General features: G+C 41.7%; 2 protein-coding genes across 5 annotated transcripts; both read right to left on the bottom strand.

The window, feature by feature from the left end:
- Window positions 1-793: 793 nt before the first annotated feature.
- On the bottom strand, window positions 794-16,616 carry ctage5 (CTAGE family, member 5). Of its 4 annotated transcripts, none has more exons than XM_046412456.1 (25): window positions 16,486-16,616; window positions 11,942-12,238; window positions 11,518-11,618; window positions 8,804-8,935; window positions 8,624-8,645; window positions 8,341-8,429; window positions 8,005-8,076; window positions 6,847-6,957; window positions 6,641-6,712; window positions 6,424-6,528; window positions 6,040-6,162; window positions 5,765-5,947; window positions 5,491-5,581; window positions 5,291-5,358; window positions 5,126-5,196; window positions 4,922-5,023; window positions 4,732-4,828; window positions 4,543-4,610; window positions 4,301-4,386; window positions 4,050-4,163; window positions 3,392-3,541; window positions 2,294-2,449; window positions 2,025-2,077; window positions 1,767-1,944; window positions 794-1,677 (listed from the first exon to the last, which is right to left on the bottom strand). In XM_046412456.1, the coding sequence occupies exons 2-25, from the start codon at window positions 12,183-12,185 to the stop codon at window positions 1,448-1,450; spliced, it is 2,718 nt and encodes a 905-aa protein (XP_046268412.1). In that variant the 5' UTR covers window positions 12,186-12,238; window positions 16,486-16,616; the 3' UTR covers window positions 794-1,447. The 4 variants fall into 4 exon arrangements, with proteins under 4 accessions (XP_046268412.1, XP_046268410.1, XP_046268413.1 ...); XM_046412454.1 differs by lacking the exon at window positions 16,486-16,616 and adding an exon at window positions 12,364-14,381; XM_046412457.1 differs by lacking the exons at window positions 11,518-11,618; window positions 11,942-12,238; window positions 16,486-16,616 and adding an exon at window positions 10,505-10,660.
- LOC124072226 (melanoma inhibitory activity protein 2-like) lies at window positions 14,363-18,404 on the bottom strand (the record flags this gene model as incomplete). Its single annotated transcript, XM_046413452.1, has 4 exons — window positions 17,937-18,404; window positions 17,603-17,736; window positions 16,957-17,043; window positions 14,363-16,798 (listed from the first exon to the last, which is right to left on the bottom strand). Coding segments are annotated over exons 1-4 (2,778 nt in total), but the record flags the coding sequence as incomplete, so codon positions are not given.
- Window positions 18,405-18,415: the final 11 nt, after the last annotated feature.

Raw genomic sequence — 18,415 nt, 5'->3', positions numbered from 1 at the left:
GAAGTCTACTGTCACTGTACATCAGGGCAAATTTGTAGCATAAATATTTGTACTTGTAAGCTATCTTGTCTAATAATTAGCCTTACTATAATAAAAATACCATTAAAATGGGAAAAGTGAAGTGACGGTTGAATATTTACTCAGAATTGAACATCAATGTTACCTATAAAATGATACAAAATTCTATAGTGTGCAAGCCCTGTAATTTAAATTGCACAGTGGCGTAATTTATTTTCAGAATATTATGTTCACTTTCCAATAGATGTGTAATGATGTTTAGATGTTTAAAATGACACTTCACAAATGGAGCTGTCCAATCAAAGTTACAAACTGAGGATTAATACATGAATGAAATATGGAGACACTGACAATTTGTATTTATTTATTCATCTATTAATACTCACTTTTAATTTTTTTTTTTACAAAATTCACATGGGTGTCACCTTTATGGCTTTGAGGGTAGCCTCTCTTCCAGTCAGTCCACTTTAATTCACTGGTGTGTGAGTGTTAGTCACAGATTACCTTGACAAAACATAAGTGACTAACATAAGCCACTTTATTCAAGTCCTGACCATATGCAAGCCATTGAAAGCATTGCTCTCTAAAATAATAGCTTTGTCGATGAAGGCAAAGTAACACAAATCCCACGGGAAGCCAGCTAATTCAGTTATGCACTTAAGTTATATTTTAAGAAACTGACAAATTTGACTTCTGAGGAATTGTTAGAGTTTAAGACCAACTGTTCAGTCACACACAAAACAAGACCTGATCTGATTTAAGTCGAGCCAAATCCAGGTGAACAAGAAGGTAGATACTGAATGGCTATGTTTCTAAAATTATGGTGATAGAGTGTTGCTACGACAAAATATTTTGTATTAGGTTTAAAATTTCTTCCCTGATAGCTAATAGCACTAATTTGGATTTCTCTTTCTGTGCCACTGAGGTGAAATTTTGACCGATGCCGTACGTAAAACATGCCCTACTCTCACACATATAGCATTTCTACATGCACTCATGTCAGCCGAAGTTCCACTAAAACCCTTTCTGGCATCATCAAGCAAACAAGTGACTGCTTTTGGTTCATGTGGAAACATTCCCACACACCGATGTACAGGTTAAGCTGCTGTGTTCCTGTCTGTGAAACCACACACAACAGGGCCTACTTCACAGGGAATGTAGGTGGATGACGAAGCAGCAGAGCGAAACCGTAAGAAAGAAAAAAAGACAAGTTACAGGGCAAAAGAACAAGGAAAGAGAGGATCTGAATAGAGGAAGAAAAGGCAGATGGACATCAATAAACTGAATTAATGACGGCTGACGGTTTCCCCATTCTTCATTAAATAACATCCTCCTGATTAATAAGCAGATGTAGATATAAGGATGTAAAACAGTCGGCCAACCATCCAGCTACGTGAATGTCTCACAGCTCAAGAAAACCCAGTCAGGATCAAATGGCATCTTCGGGCAAGGGTGCGTGCTCCTCTGGCAGCTGGCCGTGTGGTGGGGAGGACAGGGACTGCTGAGGAGGGAGAGGATCCATGGAAGGAGGTGGCAGGCCATCAGGGAGAGGGGGTCGCATGGGGGGAACGTGGTGAGAATGAGCAGCAGGAGGAAGAGGAGGTCCACCGGGAGGGAAACGAGGAGGGAGCATCACCCCTGGCGGTGGAGGGGCCCACACTGGAGGAGGAGGACATGGAAAGAGAACATTAAGTTAACTGTGATGGCATTTAGAAATAATACAGTGTTAAAAGCCTGTGACTGCTTACTAGGCATGATGGGGGGGCCTCCAGGTCCTCTGGTGGGGTAGAAATCAGGAGGTGGAGGACCATAAGGGACTCTGCGAGGAAAGGAACCGTCCATGGGGCCCATCGGGGGTCCAGGAGGTGGTGCGCCCCCCATCCTTGGATCAGCTTCAGGGGGAGTCCTTCGATCACCAGGACCAGGCTGATGCCACAGATACAGAAAAGGTAAATATTACAGAGTCTGGAGCTCAGATCCAAAACACACACAAATACATGTCTTACCTCTCTGTGCTCCTGTTCACCAGGCCCAAAGCTGTTTTCTCTGTATGGGCCATCTACAGAGGAAAAGAACAATCATGAAATAGATGGCTTACGAATGTTTCTTGTTTCGTGTTTGATTCCCAACACATGTCGAGGTATTCAGAGAATTTGCACTCTCATTTTTGATGTTACCTGCATATTATTTACAGTCCAAAAGAGGTAATGAAATACAATACAAATGAGAAAAATGAATGAATGAATGAAAAACAAGCAGCTATGCAGTGACTCACCTGCCATGTCTGCAGGGTGAGGGGGTCCTGAGAGGAGACTCCTTGGATGAGGAGGGCCTGGTGGGAGGGAGCCAGGGGGAGGCAAAAAGCCCAGAGCTCCTAGAGGAGGTGGAGGTCTCCTGTACATTGGACCACCAGGTTCTGGAAACATATAACCTAACAGAAAGACAAATGTTGAGAGATAAGTGAAGAGTTCTAAAATATCAACAGCTCTTTTCAAAGCTGTAAATATTGCTCTAATCTGCAGTGTCATGTTCATATTTTTAATATAATTAAAAGTTGCTCAATTTACCTATAATTGTAACGTGACATTGTGAAAAGTGTGAGTGTCTGGTGCATTTTGTCCACAACATCTTAAAACTAAGAAATATTCTAATGAATTTAGTTGTTTTTACCTTTAACAGTAAGTTGTGTGCATGTGGTTTCAGGTGTACTTTTCCTCTCAGCATCACATGATAAGCGATCTGATACAACTGTAGTTTCAGTGTACGCCAAAACCCAAAATGCATTATAAGCATACGTCCACTGTCAGCATACATTTAGCATGCACATGCACATTGTATGACTTTGTCAGTTTACCAAACGCAGGTGCAGCTAATAAATTTAATGATGGCTGGAGATAGCTACAAACAGGCCTGTTGGGTTCCCAGACAGTGTGCAGGCACAATACCACAATGCCTTCAGAACATACAACAAAATCAAGGTGCACATGGTGCTACACAGGCTGACTTTTACACATATACAAATAATGTAATAATGACCATGATGAAAGGCTGACGACACAGCCTTTCATCGTTCATCAGTAAATGCTGCCTGCTGCACTGAAGCCTTGTTCTGACATTATATAAGATGCTGAAATCAGTGTTTTCATATGCGTCACCTGGAGTAGACTTGAATTTAAGATGAATTTAATTGAATTTAATAAGCACTTACCAGCTTACTTTTGGCTCAAACTGGGGAAACATACTAATTTCTGTTAGACATTACCTGAAGGTCAGGCTCTGTGAATGTCACAGGATGACGGACTAGATTTTAGATTCATTCAGTCTTTCTCTTTGTCTCTCTTGCATGCGCATGCACAAACAAACACACACACACCTGGAGGTCCTAGGGGCCCGGGGGGTCCTGGTGGAGGTCCCCTGCGATCTCTCTCCCATGTAGGAGAGATTGAGCCACTGTCTGAATGAGGACCTCCACTCCGCTCCATCTCTCCTTGGCCACCTGGGGGCTCCATTGGACCACGAGGAACTGTGAAAGAAAGGATCGGAGGAAAGAGGCAGTACGAGGAGTGGAGTGAAGGTGAGATTGAATGATGAGCAGGAGAGGATCAGAGAGAGAGAGAGAGGGGGGAGGGCAAAGAGGGAGGGGAAGCAGAAACAATTGGGCCAAAACAAAATATCAGACCATTAGCCCAGAATGAGTGTGACTTCAAGAAAGAGACAAAGAGAAAGTGTTTCCCACAGACTTTTCCAGAGCGCCAACAGCATGCCAGCATACACAACATGCTACCACACATGTTTAAGCATATGCATTTGATCACGCTACAGCCAGCTGGTCATTTCTAACATGCTGCAAGTGTTTAATGTGAATAAAGTTTTGTAATTCCAGTCAAAAAAAACCAAATTGGCTAAATGATAACATTGCTCGCAACTACTACAACAGAAGATATTAGGAAAATATTCTGAAAGTATATGAATGAAAATTAAGAAAACTTTATTGATAATTGTAGTGACTGTGCCTCTTTCTCTGTATATACCTCTAGGAGACAGTCTGGGAGGTGGTCCATCCATTAATGTAGGAGGAGACAGAAAAGCTCTGGTTTCAGATGCAGGTCGACCCAGAGGAGATGGACCGTATGGTGACCTTTCAGCTGGAGGTTGAGGAAAGTTTAGTGAGTGCCAAGTCTAGGAAATCTGTGGCCTTCTGCACTTCCGGGCTAGGGTTTATTAGCCACATAATATAATGTCAGCTCAACAATTCATGTTTGGCTTATATGTGTGCACTAACCTCTGAAAGGCAGTGGTCTAGCCAGGCTGTCCAAGGCGTAGGGATCTTTGTCAAGGGCGTCTAGTTTAAACTGTGTGTCTGTCAGCCTGTAAACAAACACACTTAAAGTCAACATACAGCAGACATCAACTAGATATCACTATGTAATATATATGATGTATAAATATAAGTAAATGACAACGGATGAAGACAGTTTTGGGGTCCACCCTAACCCTGGGTCAATCTTGGTAGTCACTGCTTACTTCTGTCTCAAGAGGGCGTTCTCTCTCCTGATGTCTGCTAGCTCTCTGTCTGCTGCTCGGGCAGCCAGCTAGAAAATCAGGCCGAGATCAGAAACATTACAAGACACGCACAAATATAGTCATCATCGCATCTCAATATTTTTTTCTCTCATGTGGTTTTGAAGTAGTTTATCGTAGAGTTTTACGAACCCAGTTATTGTGAGCCTTTTTCTCATGTGCTGACATTTGAGTCTGGTAAGACTGTTTGGTTTTCTCCAGCTCTTCCTCCATCTCCGCTGCTCGTTGTCTGAAGAAAAAGTGATGTACAGGTCAGACTCACACTGTGTTTCTGTGCATGGAAGGTTCACAAATGTATTCAATGTTTAGAGGAGGAAGCTACCTATAGTTGTTGAGTTCTTCCATGGCTAATGCAATGTTTTTGTCTGCTTTATTTAACTTTTCCTCTTTCTGCAGACGCTCCTTCTCCTCCACTGTCAACAGCCTGAGAAAGCACACATTAATGAAAAGTACTGCTGCGCAGCGAGCGAGGCTTTGTATTTGCACTTGCAACTTCTCCATACATTACATATCTGTGCGACTGTACCTGTGTAGCTTGAGCTCATTCTCTTGGTACATTTCTGTCATAATGTGGAGTTTCTGTTGTAATCTTTGGACCTGAACACATGAATAAGAAAATTCAATCCAAAAGCAAATGACAAGTTGAAATACAATTAAAATATCACACCGATACATAGGTGAGGTCCTCTACCTGATCTGAGTAGTGCTCAGTGTCCGACTGTAGAGATAATTTCTCATTCTCCAGCTCCTTAATGCCATCTAGAAGGGGAAAAAACACATTGGCTCAGAGAATGACAGACATCAATGATAGGTCTAGTCTCCACACTGTCACATGGCTTTGTCTGACTTTTTTTTTGTTTAAAAACAGACATCATTGTACAGTTGACTCACCAAGCAAGTCTTCTTTAGCTCTGACTTCATCATTCAGTTTGGCAAACACTCTGTCCTTGTCTTCATCTACTGATTTGAGGTCTGCATTTAGCTACACACAAATATAACACATCAGTAGGCATTCATTAAAGTGTACAGAGATGTTTAATCTGGATCTAATCAGGAGTTTGGATTTGGGTTCTACCAGGAGTTTCAGAGTACATCTTCAAATAATATAGCAGTTTTAAGCATTAGCCCACATCAGATGCAATGTCATTAACACTGACACAAATACCTTAGCAGCATAGATAAGTTTCTGGACTTTCTGAAGATGACTTTCCAATTTGTCTCCTCTTCCATTCTCCTCTCCGTTCCCTGCTGTGCCATTGGATGCCTCCTTCTCTCCCCCTTCTTCACCTTCCTGTTCCTCCAGTTCTGAATCCCAAGCTTTCATCTTCAGCAGTCGGTCTGTCAAGGACTGGAAGTAATACCAAAGTTGAAGTCCAATTTTTACTAGAAAATTCGAGGTATATTAAACAGTAACTAACTAGAATATATTAGTATCAGTACCATTATACGCTCATCCTTGTTGGCCACACCCTGCAGCATTGCGCTGTGGGTGACCTCACACCTGCTCATTTCTGCGTCCAATTCACTCACTCGTTCCGCCCATCCCTCCACCTGCTGCCTCAACTGCAGAGAAAAACAGACGGGTAGAGAGATGAAGTGAGCAAAGAACACAGGGGAATAGAGACAAAAAAGATCATATTTGAACAATTCTTGTACATGAATCATGAATCACCTATGAAAATCTGTTAATATATGAGCTGGATGGCACAAATCGGCTAAGCAGTACTTTTAACATTTTCATTTTGGCTGTGCAAAAACAAAACCACCTCACTTGTCATGACGCACAGTAACCGTTGGTGTCCGTGAGTGCCTACAATATCCTACCTGAGCATTGCTCCCCTGTAGTAGCGTCTTCTCCTCTAAAGCTGTTTCAAGATTCCTCTGTAGCCTGTCACTGTTCATATTGTACACTTTCAGAGTGGTTTGCGCCTAGAGACAAACAGGCAGCGATAATGTCACATGAAACACGGAGAGCGGCAAAAAGCACAGGATGACAAGATGAAGCTGCAAAGAGGAAAGGTTCAGTAATGAAGGACTGCACCTGCTCGTCCTGTGACTGCAGGTCTTTGGCTTCTTCTTCAAATGTTTTCATGTTCTCTTCAAGCACTGCTATCTGGAAGGATAACCAAAAATAAGACCCTCTATCAACACCACAATACTGCAATAGATCCTCATCCCTATTCAAAAAATTCTTAAAAAATAATTGCAGATGTAACAGTTAACTAGACTTAGTGTGTGTCCACCTACTCTCCTTTCTTGCTCTCTCCTATGTTCTCTCTGCAGGTCCAGTTGATCCTTCAGTTGGTCAAGATCCATCTCCAGCTCCCGTTTAGCATGTTCCATCTGTGTGATTTCCCCCTGGCGGTGCAAACATAAAAAAAGAAAGAAAAAAAAGGAAATGCGTCAGAAAAAGATGGTCAGAAAACTGTTTCAAATGAGAGCAAAAGCATTTGGACTGAACATGAAGAGTCACACTGCGACGCCTGAATGTGATGAAGTCATTATTCCAAATTTGGTAAAGCCACACTTTCACCTTAAAGCAGCTATATTCAACATTTTTAGAATAACAATGAGACAATATGGAAGTGGACATACATAGGGATGATGGACTTGCAGGTATTTGTCATCTGATTCGGCATCTCTGCTTAACTTTAAAGAGCCTTTTAGCTGAGTTTCAGCTCATTATTTAGATCTACAAACCACAACTGCTCTGTTCTGGTTCGCTCTCACTGAGTTGTTTTTACACCTCATGTTTCTACATGTGTGAAATGCCCATAAAGCTCCTTGAATCCTTGAATCTTTTGGCCAAAACAGGCAGGTGTTTTCAGACAAAAAACTGTTAAAACCCACCGTGCACTACATGCTCAACACCAAACAGCAGACAGACACAGTAAGAGAGTAGCTGGTGAAAATATTGTGTTGAGCAGCTGAAAAGCTAGACAGTTGGTGGAGATCAAAACCAGGGAGCGAACACTGAATTTTCTCCACGCAGCCAAAATAATGAATACTGATGTTACTCAATAATGCAGCATCAGTAAATAAGCAATTGGTTACTTGTGAGACTGTCATAGAGTAAACTCTAGCAACTGATGATAAATATCTATGATATGTCAATCTTGTGTCTTGTTTCCTGCCCCCAAGTGACAAAAAAAAATCAGCTATTGCGAGTTTGGCTGGGCAAATACACACACAGTAAAAAAAATTCAGCAGTTTATGGGCAAACAATTTGAAATATTCCAAAGTTTAAAAACAAGACTTCCTGACTAAAGTTCAATCCTATGAACAACAAGGGACATTTAGCAAAACAATACCCAGAAGTCTGTAGGTTAGCAGTGTGGTTTGGTTTCGAAACACTTATATATTTCATAATCTCTCATTAACGCTTTTTCCCCCACTCTGCCTTACCTCCAGCTGTTCTGTCTTTTGGGTTTGTGCCAACACACCACTGTCCCGCAATGAGCTCTCCAGGTCATCATACTGAGACACAAAAAGAGGAAATAGATCTGATTAAATTCAAACTTTTGTTCATAGTTTGTTCATAGCTTGTAATTAATTTGTGCTAAGAATTGTATGAGAACTTCTGCTTTTTGATCACCCCTGAGGCAACATGCACTAGACTCTTCAACTCCTAATTCAGACTTCTTCCCGCTATCATGGAAATAAAAGCATATGAATTTAGCCTGTGGTGGTTTTCAGACAGGCTCTGTCTCTAGTCAGTACTCAGCTGGCATTGGTACCGACCTCTTGCTGACATTTGCTGAGAGTCTCAAGGACTTTACACTTTTCATCCAGCAGCTGTGCAACCTGCTCAGCCATCCACTGCTCTTTACCTGAAAACACAGAATGCTAAGATTATAAAACACATTGAAAATATTTTTTAGTTGTTTCTGAAATAGTTCTATTACTGGGTTAATACACAGCATCCCCAGAGTAGTTAAATTGGCAGTGATGAGATGTATTTAGAAGCTTTATTTCTGTCAAACAATAAACATGTGAAATTAACGGATAAGAAATGAGAACTTACTTCGATACATTCTGCTTTTGACCTGTTAAAGAATAAGGAAACAATGATGAACAAGTAGTCATTAAAGGGATTAACTGGTTGGTCTGAGTGTGGTCTCTTTGCGTCTAATATATAGGACCACAATAAATCTATCTAACCGTAAACATAAAACTTCTAAGATGTTGATGCATATATACTCACAGATCTGTAACATCTACAGGTAAATAACAGCACTGTCATCAGCCCCACCAGACTGGATACGATGACTGGTTCCCATGGAACCCCATACAGATCTGGCCCGGGTCTGATGTCATCAGGCAGGGACGATACAACCTGAATGAAGAGGAGAGAGCTGTTTGCTGTAGGAGTGGATCTTAATGGAATGAACATCTTTAAAAAGGACTTGGGAGATCCTGGCAAGTCTGAAAACAATATTTGGTTCGCTCTATTTACCTTGGTGGATTATACACAAAGAAATACTCATTGTTGACATTGGAATCAGCACCTTAGCACAGCAGGCCTGCACACAGCTGTTGCTTCAGTAGGTTGGGTTATTTTCTTACATTTACAAAAAGAACCAAACAAATTCCTACATTCATCTTTGAATAGCAGTTACATAATTACAATTGGCCACTGAATGTACACAACAAATATGATTAAGTTGGTATTGCAAATAGTTACCCTTTACTATTCAGCTTTAACTGTTTACTATATAGAAGTAAAAGAAACTAAGTGGTTGTGGGGAGCAGCAGCACATTTTCTCGTACAAGAAGAATCCTAAAATACCTAACAATTTTAGCTAAGAGATTAGAAACAGCAGCAAAAGCACAACAGCACCTGACCAGACAGACCAAAGCGAACATTACCATCAATTAGCTAGCTAACTATTAACAGCTATGGGAAGAATCAGACACATCTCAGATAGCTGCTCAAAATCTCAATGTAGTCTTGACAACTGGTTAATAACACTCGCCGAAACCCATGTTTGAAAACATGAGCTGTAAAAAATAAAAAGATGCACTCAGCATTAATGCTGAGCTGATTTGACTGCTTGACAATTAGTTAGTTACGTTATGTCAACTGTGAAGGCTAACGCTGTTTGGGGAATGCTAACGAAACCTGCCACATAACGTACATCCTTCACTTTCTCCAAGGCGATACTGTAGTAAGTCTCTGCCGTCTCCTGAAAGTCGACCGCTTTGCTGGCCAACGGGTCGCTTGTCGTATGTCCAGCCATTTCCGAATTATTTCATTTGGTTAGGATTTTAGCGGTATATTCCATTTAAACTGACATTATGAAGAGAAACTAAAGCCATCAACCGGGCTAGCGGCGATTTCACATCCTATTCACAACACTGACGCTGAAGAGTAGACCACGTCACGTTGCACGTCGTGGGAGAGGAGGGGTGTTGGATTATTTCTACAGACTATTCATAAAGACTCTACTACACTGTTATTGCTTAGAAAGTTTATAATAAGACACATATAATATATATAAATAATTAATAAATAAATATGCTTTGATTTTAGCTCTTCTCCACTCAAGTAGCTATAACAACCCCCCCGCTCATACAAATGGTTCACTCCCAACGTCACCAATTGTAAAATGCCACACTGGCACATCGGCGCACTTTCAGTGACACCAATAGAAACAGGTGTCACTAAACTACATTCTGCTTTCAATGTCATCTTTGATTATCCCGATTAACAATTCTAATTATTTCAAAACTAACGTAAGTATGTTAAAAACTGTCTTTCTGGAGCACCGTCGGGCCATGTGTCACTTTGTTGAGTTATGGTTGCTGACTAATAACTAGCTGTTCTAAGTAGGACACAGATGAACACTTGTTTCGCACTTAGTCTTTCGTTAAACTTTCACCAAATGTTTCAAAAGGTACTCACCAAATTGCCGTTATTTTCGTCCATTTGAATCTAAATAAATACCATCCCTATGAAAACATATGAAACAATTTGTCTAATAGCGAGTGGATTTCCAGTTGGCTCACCGTGTGTAATAGACCCACAGCACGTAAGAATGTGAGTGATGTTGACGGAGCCAAACTAGCTTGACAGCTGAGACGCAGGCAAAGATCAACATGTCACAAGTTCAGTGTCTTAAAGAACCAGACTCGGTAGACGCTTCAAGAAAAATTTCCAGGGGGAACCACGGATACCCTGTGCAAAATGATCAAAAGCAGCCATATATAGCTACATGTAAACCTTTAAGCTATCTTTAGCGTACTATCTGAAAACTGATGACTTTCTGGAGCCTAATCTGTATTAAATGGTGTGAGGAGGATGTCACAGTTGATGCAGAAAAAAAGTTGCTGTCGTTGTGCAGTTGAATGTCGCATACACTATACAGACAAAATTACGGGGATGGGGCTGTTTTTCAGGGGTCGTTCTTGACCCCTTACTTCCAGTGAAGGGAAATCTTAATGCTTCAGTATACCAAGACATTTTGGTCAATGCAATGCTTCCAAGTTTGTGGCAACAGTTTGGGGAAGGCCCTTTTCTATTCCAGCATGGCTGTGTCCCAGTGCACAAAGCAAAGGTCCATGGCCCACACAGAGCCCTGATCTAAACCCCATCAAACACCTTTGGGGTGAACTGGAACAGAATTTGTGAGCCAGGCCTTTTGGTACAATATCAGTCTCTGACCTCACAAATGCTCTACTGCATGAGTGGGCAGAAATTCCCACAGAAACACCAAAATATTGTGGAAAGCCTTGAAAGAGTGGAAACTGTTATGGCTGCAAAGCTGTCTATGTATTTGGATTATGATATCTTTAAAGTCCCTGTTGGTGTAATGGTCAGGTGCCCCAATACTTTTGTCTATCATATGCTATAGAACATTTAATGCTTATTTAACCTAACTTTGCTTGTGTGGATTTAAATCTGCTGATAACTCTTACCTGTACAGTTAGCCAAATGAGGAGCTCCCACACTGCATGAACATGAGTGGTTGAGTCTTCAGCGATATGATGAACAAAGTCCAGGATTTGCTTCGTTAGCCCTGGAGTTAGGATCGCAAACATAATGGAATTTAAAATTCAGACTTTCCCCAGTTGCCACAATGATATTGGTAGTATATTATGATTAGAGGTCAACCCAATAATTCTGTGTTTGATTAATCTATTAATGCGCAATTGTAAAAAGAAAAAAAGAAAAATGTAAATAATCTTCTGGCCATGTCGTAATGTTCCACGTTGTCAACTCGTGTGTCACAGGAATGAGGATGCAGCGGCTTGAGTAGCGCTCCTTCTCTTATGTTATAGTTAATATCATATAATCATCTTTTAATCCTTCTTGATTAAGAGCTACTTGAGTCATCCATACCTTCCAGTGGCTGTGCTGGTCCTGGCTCAGCGTGAGGATGGAACTCAGTGGACACTCTCTTTCCTTCACTTCTTTTTCTCTTCTCTCCTCTTTCCACATCCTCAGTTTCCCTCTGTTTTCCTGTGCCACCATTCAGTTGTCCATGTTTGTCTTGATCCACTCCCATCCATTCATCTCTTGGAGTGTTATTATCCAGAGGTACAGAGGACTCTCCGGTCTTATGTGACTCTTCCTCAGTGGCCATTTCCTTATCTCTGCTGTGAGTTGAACAGTATTCATCTGCACAGCTGGCCTCAGCTGTACAGGAAGACACATGCAATCTGATTGAGATCATTGCAAATTAAACCCATACTAAAACTAAAATATTAAATTAACTTAACGTAATATCAGTCATCATCTTTGAGGCTGAGTAGTCAAAATACCTTGATGGTTTGTATTACTGATGTCAGATTTTCCTGTGTCGAGAACCTGCCGCACTCTTGCCAGCAGCATTTCTAGTTTCTGAAGTGCGACGAGCATTCTGGTCTTTTCTTTGTCCTCCTGAGGTGGATCTGTGAGCCTCATGCTAGAAGCCATTATTGTCTCCCTGTGATAATGAAGAAGTCTTTCTATATCCAGCAATATAGATTCATCATTATCAGGATCATCAGTCATGGTTTCTGAGCTTCCTACAATGTAATCCAAGAACTGCAGCTTGTGTGTCCCGAACAGTTCCATCAAAACAGTCATCTCATCCACGCTCATGTAGGCGAGGAGGCTCTTGTAGTGTTTGAAGAGGGTTTTTGTTTGGAGGGGGCTCACTGTGTTTGGAGACAGAGAACTGGGGTGGGAATGGGTGTGTGTCGGAGACAGAGATGGTGTCAGGATAAAGGGAGGAGGAGAAGGCTGCACCTGCTGTTGTGACAGGGCGATGGGAGCCTCTGTGTATAAATCTTGAATATGAGCTGAATCTGGTTCTGGTTCAGGAGTCAGAGAGCCTTGTGTCTTGATCGTCTCACCTGTGTGAGAATCCAAGCTTGCTTCAGATTCTGTGGATCGTGTTTGGCTGAAAAAGTCAAGGACGTTATTGAAACTGCCAAATGCTCCACTGCTTTCAGTCTCTGCAGTGCCTTCATCGTGATCATCAGACAGAAATGAAGAACCAGCTGGATGTCGAGACATGTGTGGAACAGTTTGTTCAGATACGATAGTCTGACTCTCAACACGGTCAATACCTGAAACTGAAATTTCAATTCCTCCCTCGGCCCTGAATTCATCACCGACTGTATTAACATGACTTTTTTTCTGCATATCGACATCCTCGTTCACTCTCACATCATCGTGTTCCATGTTCATGTTCCTCTCTTCCCTGTCAGTGTCCCCCTGTGTGTCTGTCTTATGATCAGGGAGAATTTGCTTCGTTTCCTTTTCAATGGAAATCTCATTGCCGCTAGTTTCAGTGTCTGCAGGCTTGGTTTTATGTCCCTGACTGAGCAAGCTGTCATCAGAAAGGTTACTGTTTTTCACCTCACTGGAATGCAGTTGATCACCTTCTTTCTTCTCACCTGAATATCGCAGATTATTGTCTGTGTAATCACTTATCTCTTTCTGGTTAACTCCCATAAGATCAGAGATGCCGTCAGCATTGTTGCTTTCGATGTCTTCGTTCCCTCTTATATTTGATTCTCTGTTTCTCTTCTCACCTTCTTCCGCTTTATCAGCCTCAGCATTGTCATTTCTTTTTTCTTCCTCCTGTTTTCTATCCTCTTCTCCCTCCATGTCCTTAGGTGATACAGTCTGACTCATTCCTGTCCTGTCTGCTAATATTTGATTTTTGTCAGCCACTGGATTTTGCTTTCCTGTCTTCATTTCCCTTTCATCCACTGAGCTCAGTGTATTTGCAGAATCCTTCCTACCTCGGTCCCTCACCACTCCGTCTTCGCCGGGTTGAGGACAATGCTTATTTGAACATTTCAGGTTCCCCTCTTCTACTTTGTCCCTTCTCTCACCCTCTACATTCTTCCCAGCTTCCTCCTGTTCCTCTTCCTTCTGTTTCTGGTTTTCTTCCTCTCTCTTCTCTTCTTCTATCTGTGGGTCTTCAGTCCCTTTCTTTTCAGTCTGTGTGGACGATTCTGAGAGCACAGATTCCAAGCTCTTCTGTCCTTGTGTCTCTTTCTCATTGCTTTCTGTGTCATTCTGATGGTGAGGTGACGAGAGGAGGCTGTTTTTTATCTCTACTTTAAAATGAGATGACTGTGCTTGTTTTTCTTCATCCACTTCCTTCTCTTTTTCCTTCATTTCTTCCACCTCCTTTAACATCTGCCTTCTCTTGTCTTCCTTGGACTCCACATCCTCCTGTTTCTCATCTCCCTTCAGCTCCCTCACAGCCTCCTGCTTCTCTCCCTTTGGATTCACCACCTCCTCTTGCTTCTCTTCCTCCATGATCTGCCTCTCCTCTTCCTTTAAGAGAAGATCGTCATCATTTTGCTTTTCCTCCTCTACTCCCTCCTGCTTTTCCAGTGCCTTTACCTCCTCCTCGCCCTCCTTTAGCACTTCTTCCTCCCTCTGGTTTAAATCCTCTGTTGAGTCCTCTGCTTGCTTTGTCTCTGTTTCAGAACCTAAAGCTGAATTCAGACCTTTTTCATTCAAAACATGCTTCTCAGACCTTATTGTTTCAGTTGGAACTGGCTGGAGGTTGCCATCTTTCTCAGTTTCATTTAGAATGTGTGGATCACTGTCACTTTGTTGCCTGAGTGGAGACACAGAATCCTGATCTGCATTGTCTTCCATCTGTGTTGTGCTCCCGCTAGTGTAAAATGTTCTTCGGTCCTGCTCTGAGGCATCATCAGAGCTAATTTCTGTACTTTTATCAGTGGAATGGGACGATTCAAACCCCTCTTCCTCCTGCCCCGAATCACCCTGACGTGTCTCTGCCTCCGTGTTATCAGCCATAGTCAGTGATTCTAAATGTTGGACACTGGTTCCATCACTGTGAACAGTTAAAGTGTCATCCTCATTGGAGGCTGGTTCATTTTTCTCCTCAGCTGTGCCCGATGACAAAGAAGGCTGACTCTCTCCACTGCTCTCTTCTGCGCTACCACTGACTTGACTTTGTTCTGATGAACTTTCTCTCTGAAGTGCACCTCTCTCTATATTGATCTCTTCACCTTCAGGATCACTACTGCTAGCATCAACTTTAACAGATGTATCGCTGGATTCCTCTGTGTTGTAAGTTTCCTCAACCTCGTCCTCTGTTTGGCCTTCCTCACCAGCAGATTGTCCACTGGAGTTTGAATGTGAATCCACAGAGCTGAAGTCGGGTGCTAAGTTGATGTCAGATTGTGTCAAAAAAACCTGATCAGTGTCACTTGCTGTGTTTGCTTCTTCTTTTTCTGGCTCTCTCTTTTCATCCTCACCCACATTTTCTGCTGATTTGGGCATCTGCTGATCTTCATCTTTCATTTCTGCAGATATTTCTGCATCTAGTGTGTTTGTTTCTTTTTTGTTATCATCTAAAACATCCTCCTCTTCGTCCTCACTGCCCTTATGAAAAAAGCTGTCTTGCAGTGAAGACATTCCAACTTCATCTTGGAACTTTTCCTCTAACTTGTTTTGAGAAGAAATATCTTTTTGACTGTCTTTGGATGCTGCATCTTCAGGTAATACAACATCCCTGCTACTGTCTGAAGTCCCTGCTGGTAGATCTCTATTATTACTGTCAGTAGTGACTGTCTCTGTGGATCCTGGCACCGTCTCCATCTCTGATGGAACATTTTGATCTTTCAGAGTTTCATCCATCTTTGAATCATTGCTAGTTTCTGTCTTTACCTCCTCTGGCAGCGCACCTTGTGATTCGCTAGCATCCACATTCTCTGAGTCTGTTCTTTGTTCCAAGGTTTTGTCTTGATCTGACTCTTTAAAACCTCTTTCTTTGCTCTCATCAACTTCACTGTTGTCTTTCCCATAGCCCAAAATGTCTCCGATCCCCATATCAAGCCAAGAACTAGCTGCTAGCTGTTCTTTCTCTTCCTGAATTGTCTCTTCGGCCTCTTGTTCAGTTGTTGTCTCTTGCCCTGGATTCTGACTGGTGAGGCCAAACCCCAGGGTGTTTGACAGTCCATTTCCCAGCCACTCCAAAGCCCCCCTCTCTTCCTTCTCCTTCTCATGTAACTGGCTACCTTCTAGGTCCAAAGACATTCTCCTACTCCTGAATGTCTCTGCTGGTTCTTGTTCTTCATCAATTATTCTTTCTTCAACCTGCTCTTTGTCTGTGGAAACATCTGTTTTTTTCTCTCCTCCAAAACCAAGCCATCCTGTCATGGTTGAAGTGAAAGAATCAGCAGTTTCTCTGTTGTCTTCTCTACTTTTCACAGCATCATCAGATTTTCCTCCTCCTGCCAACCCCAGCCATCTGGTCACAGAAGAAGTGAGAGAAGCTTCAGCCTGTGTCTCTTTTCTCTCATCTTTTTTCTCTCCTTCTGCCAAATTGCCAGGTCCGTTCTCCTTAGCCAGACCTAACCATCCTGTCACTGAAGAACCAAGCCAGGAAGACGAAGCAGACCCACCTTGTTCATTGAGAGTTGCAGAAGCCTCCTGTGTGTCCTCCTGAGTCCCAACAGCAGCATCACTGACATTTTTACTTCTGTCCTCTTCTGTTGATGTGCCATCATCTTCCCGTGCTGACACTAGAGGTTCTGTAGACACATCTACTTCAGATGCTGAAGAACTTTCAGCATTTGTGTTGTCAGTATATGGGGTGGTTTGGGTGGTTTCTGACTCCTGGTTTTGGGTTTTCTCATCATCACTGTCATCATCACTGTCCAGAAGACTGGAATCAATGGGATAACCAAACTCATCCATACAGAAGAAATCAGATTCCTGAATGAAAATAAGAAATGAGGGCAGTTTAGCATTACGTAGTATTTCAAGATGAAATACTACACCATATGACAGTATTCCAGTTTACTAATTTTTTATTTATAATCACCTGGAATGTCCTTAAATCTGAAGCGTTATTGAAATCACAGCTGGTTTACCTGTGTTTTCACTACTATCTCCGTTGTTGTATGAACCTGCTCCTCTTGCACTGCATCCTTTGGGAAATAACCAGACTGTCTGCCAATCTGAAAGAAAGAGGAAACAAAGTTATGATCACAGTTCTGTAAATCCACAGCAGCATTGTGGACGAATTGTAGGAAGGACAATCAAGAGGAGAGAAAAAGAGACAAACAAAGATGATGGAGCACATTTTTTAAAAAGTTTTTAAAGTTTTTCCTTTTCGTTTTAGAGTCTTTTTCAGTGTGAGCTATATTTACAGTAATGCAAATGAAAATCATGTTAACAGCTGCAGCCCACACCAGATAGGTAATCATATATTCCATTATATAGAAGGTACATTCACAAGGTTTGCTTAGGCCAAATGCCACTCAACAGCACTCTTTTTGTTATAGTACATAGTACACATCATTATAAAAATGAAAGGGAGTACTCTCAGGCACACTGGCAACAGAACTCAGCCAGCCAGCACAGAATCTGAACTGTCTGTCTTATAATCAATGTTAATCTCTTCAGCCTAGAACCTTCTGGTGAGTGATTGATTGAATTCAGTGAGTCACTGTATTCTGCTTCAAAGTGTAAAGGAGAATAGAAAGACAGGGAAATAGATGGACATATCAGACGTACGCTGCCTGCCCAGAGGTCTTCCCTCTTTCCGGTCAGTTTGTGGTAAACAAAAATGGTGTCTCCTGTTCTGAAGCTCAGGAAACGGCAGTCTTTACCTTGGTGGTCCCTGATTGCCTGCACTCTGCTCACTGGGCCTAAACACAGGCACACACACACACACACACATATAAGCACAATGGCAAAGAGACACAGCCTCAAAGAGATGATTAAAATAGAAAACTGATTAAATGTATTAAAAAATCATGACGATTACCATAATAATAGCAGTGAAAACAGATTTCACAGATTGTGTGTTTCACAGACTAGAAAAAGATACTTGTTGTATGGGACTTACTTTCACATGCAAAATCTCCACAGATCTTGTAGTCAGACAATAATCCCAGACTGAAGTGAGATAAAATCACAAAAACTATGGCTGTACCCCACAGCACTTTGTAAACCTGTGAAACGGCCATTCTTGTTGTTTTAACAGAAGTGTATCAAGAGAAAGTCTCCATAATGGTAAGGAAATATCTCCATGACAGTTGTGCTGGAAGTGGACATTGCCTCTAAGCTGTTGTGGTCATGAAGACTCGTGTTAAAGGAGAGAGCTAAGATAAGATATAAGGCTAGTTTGAGGATAATCATTAACATCCAAGAACTGTTTGCAATACAAAATTATAATCTGGTCACTGGTCAAAGGTTTTTATTTTATTTTAAGTTTAAGATTAGAGGGGAAAAAATCTCTATCAAATAAACAAACAAACACAGCCAAAGATAAATGTTTTGGCATGCTGAAAAGTTGACATGTTGTGGACTTCGCTCTTCATAGAA

The sequence above is a fragment of the Scatophagus argus genome, chromosome 15 (assembly GCF_020382885.2).
Source record: "Scatophagus argus isolate fScaArg1 chromosome 15, fScaArg1.pri, whole genome shotgun sequence".
Lineage (NCBI taxonomy): Eukaryota > Metazoa > Chordata > Actinopteri > Scatophagidae > Scatophagus > Scatophagus argus.
This window is presented reverse-complemented; position numbering and strand designations above follow the sequence as displayed.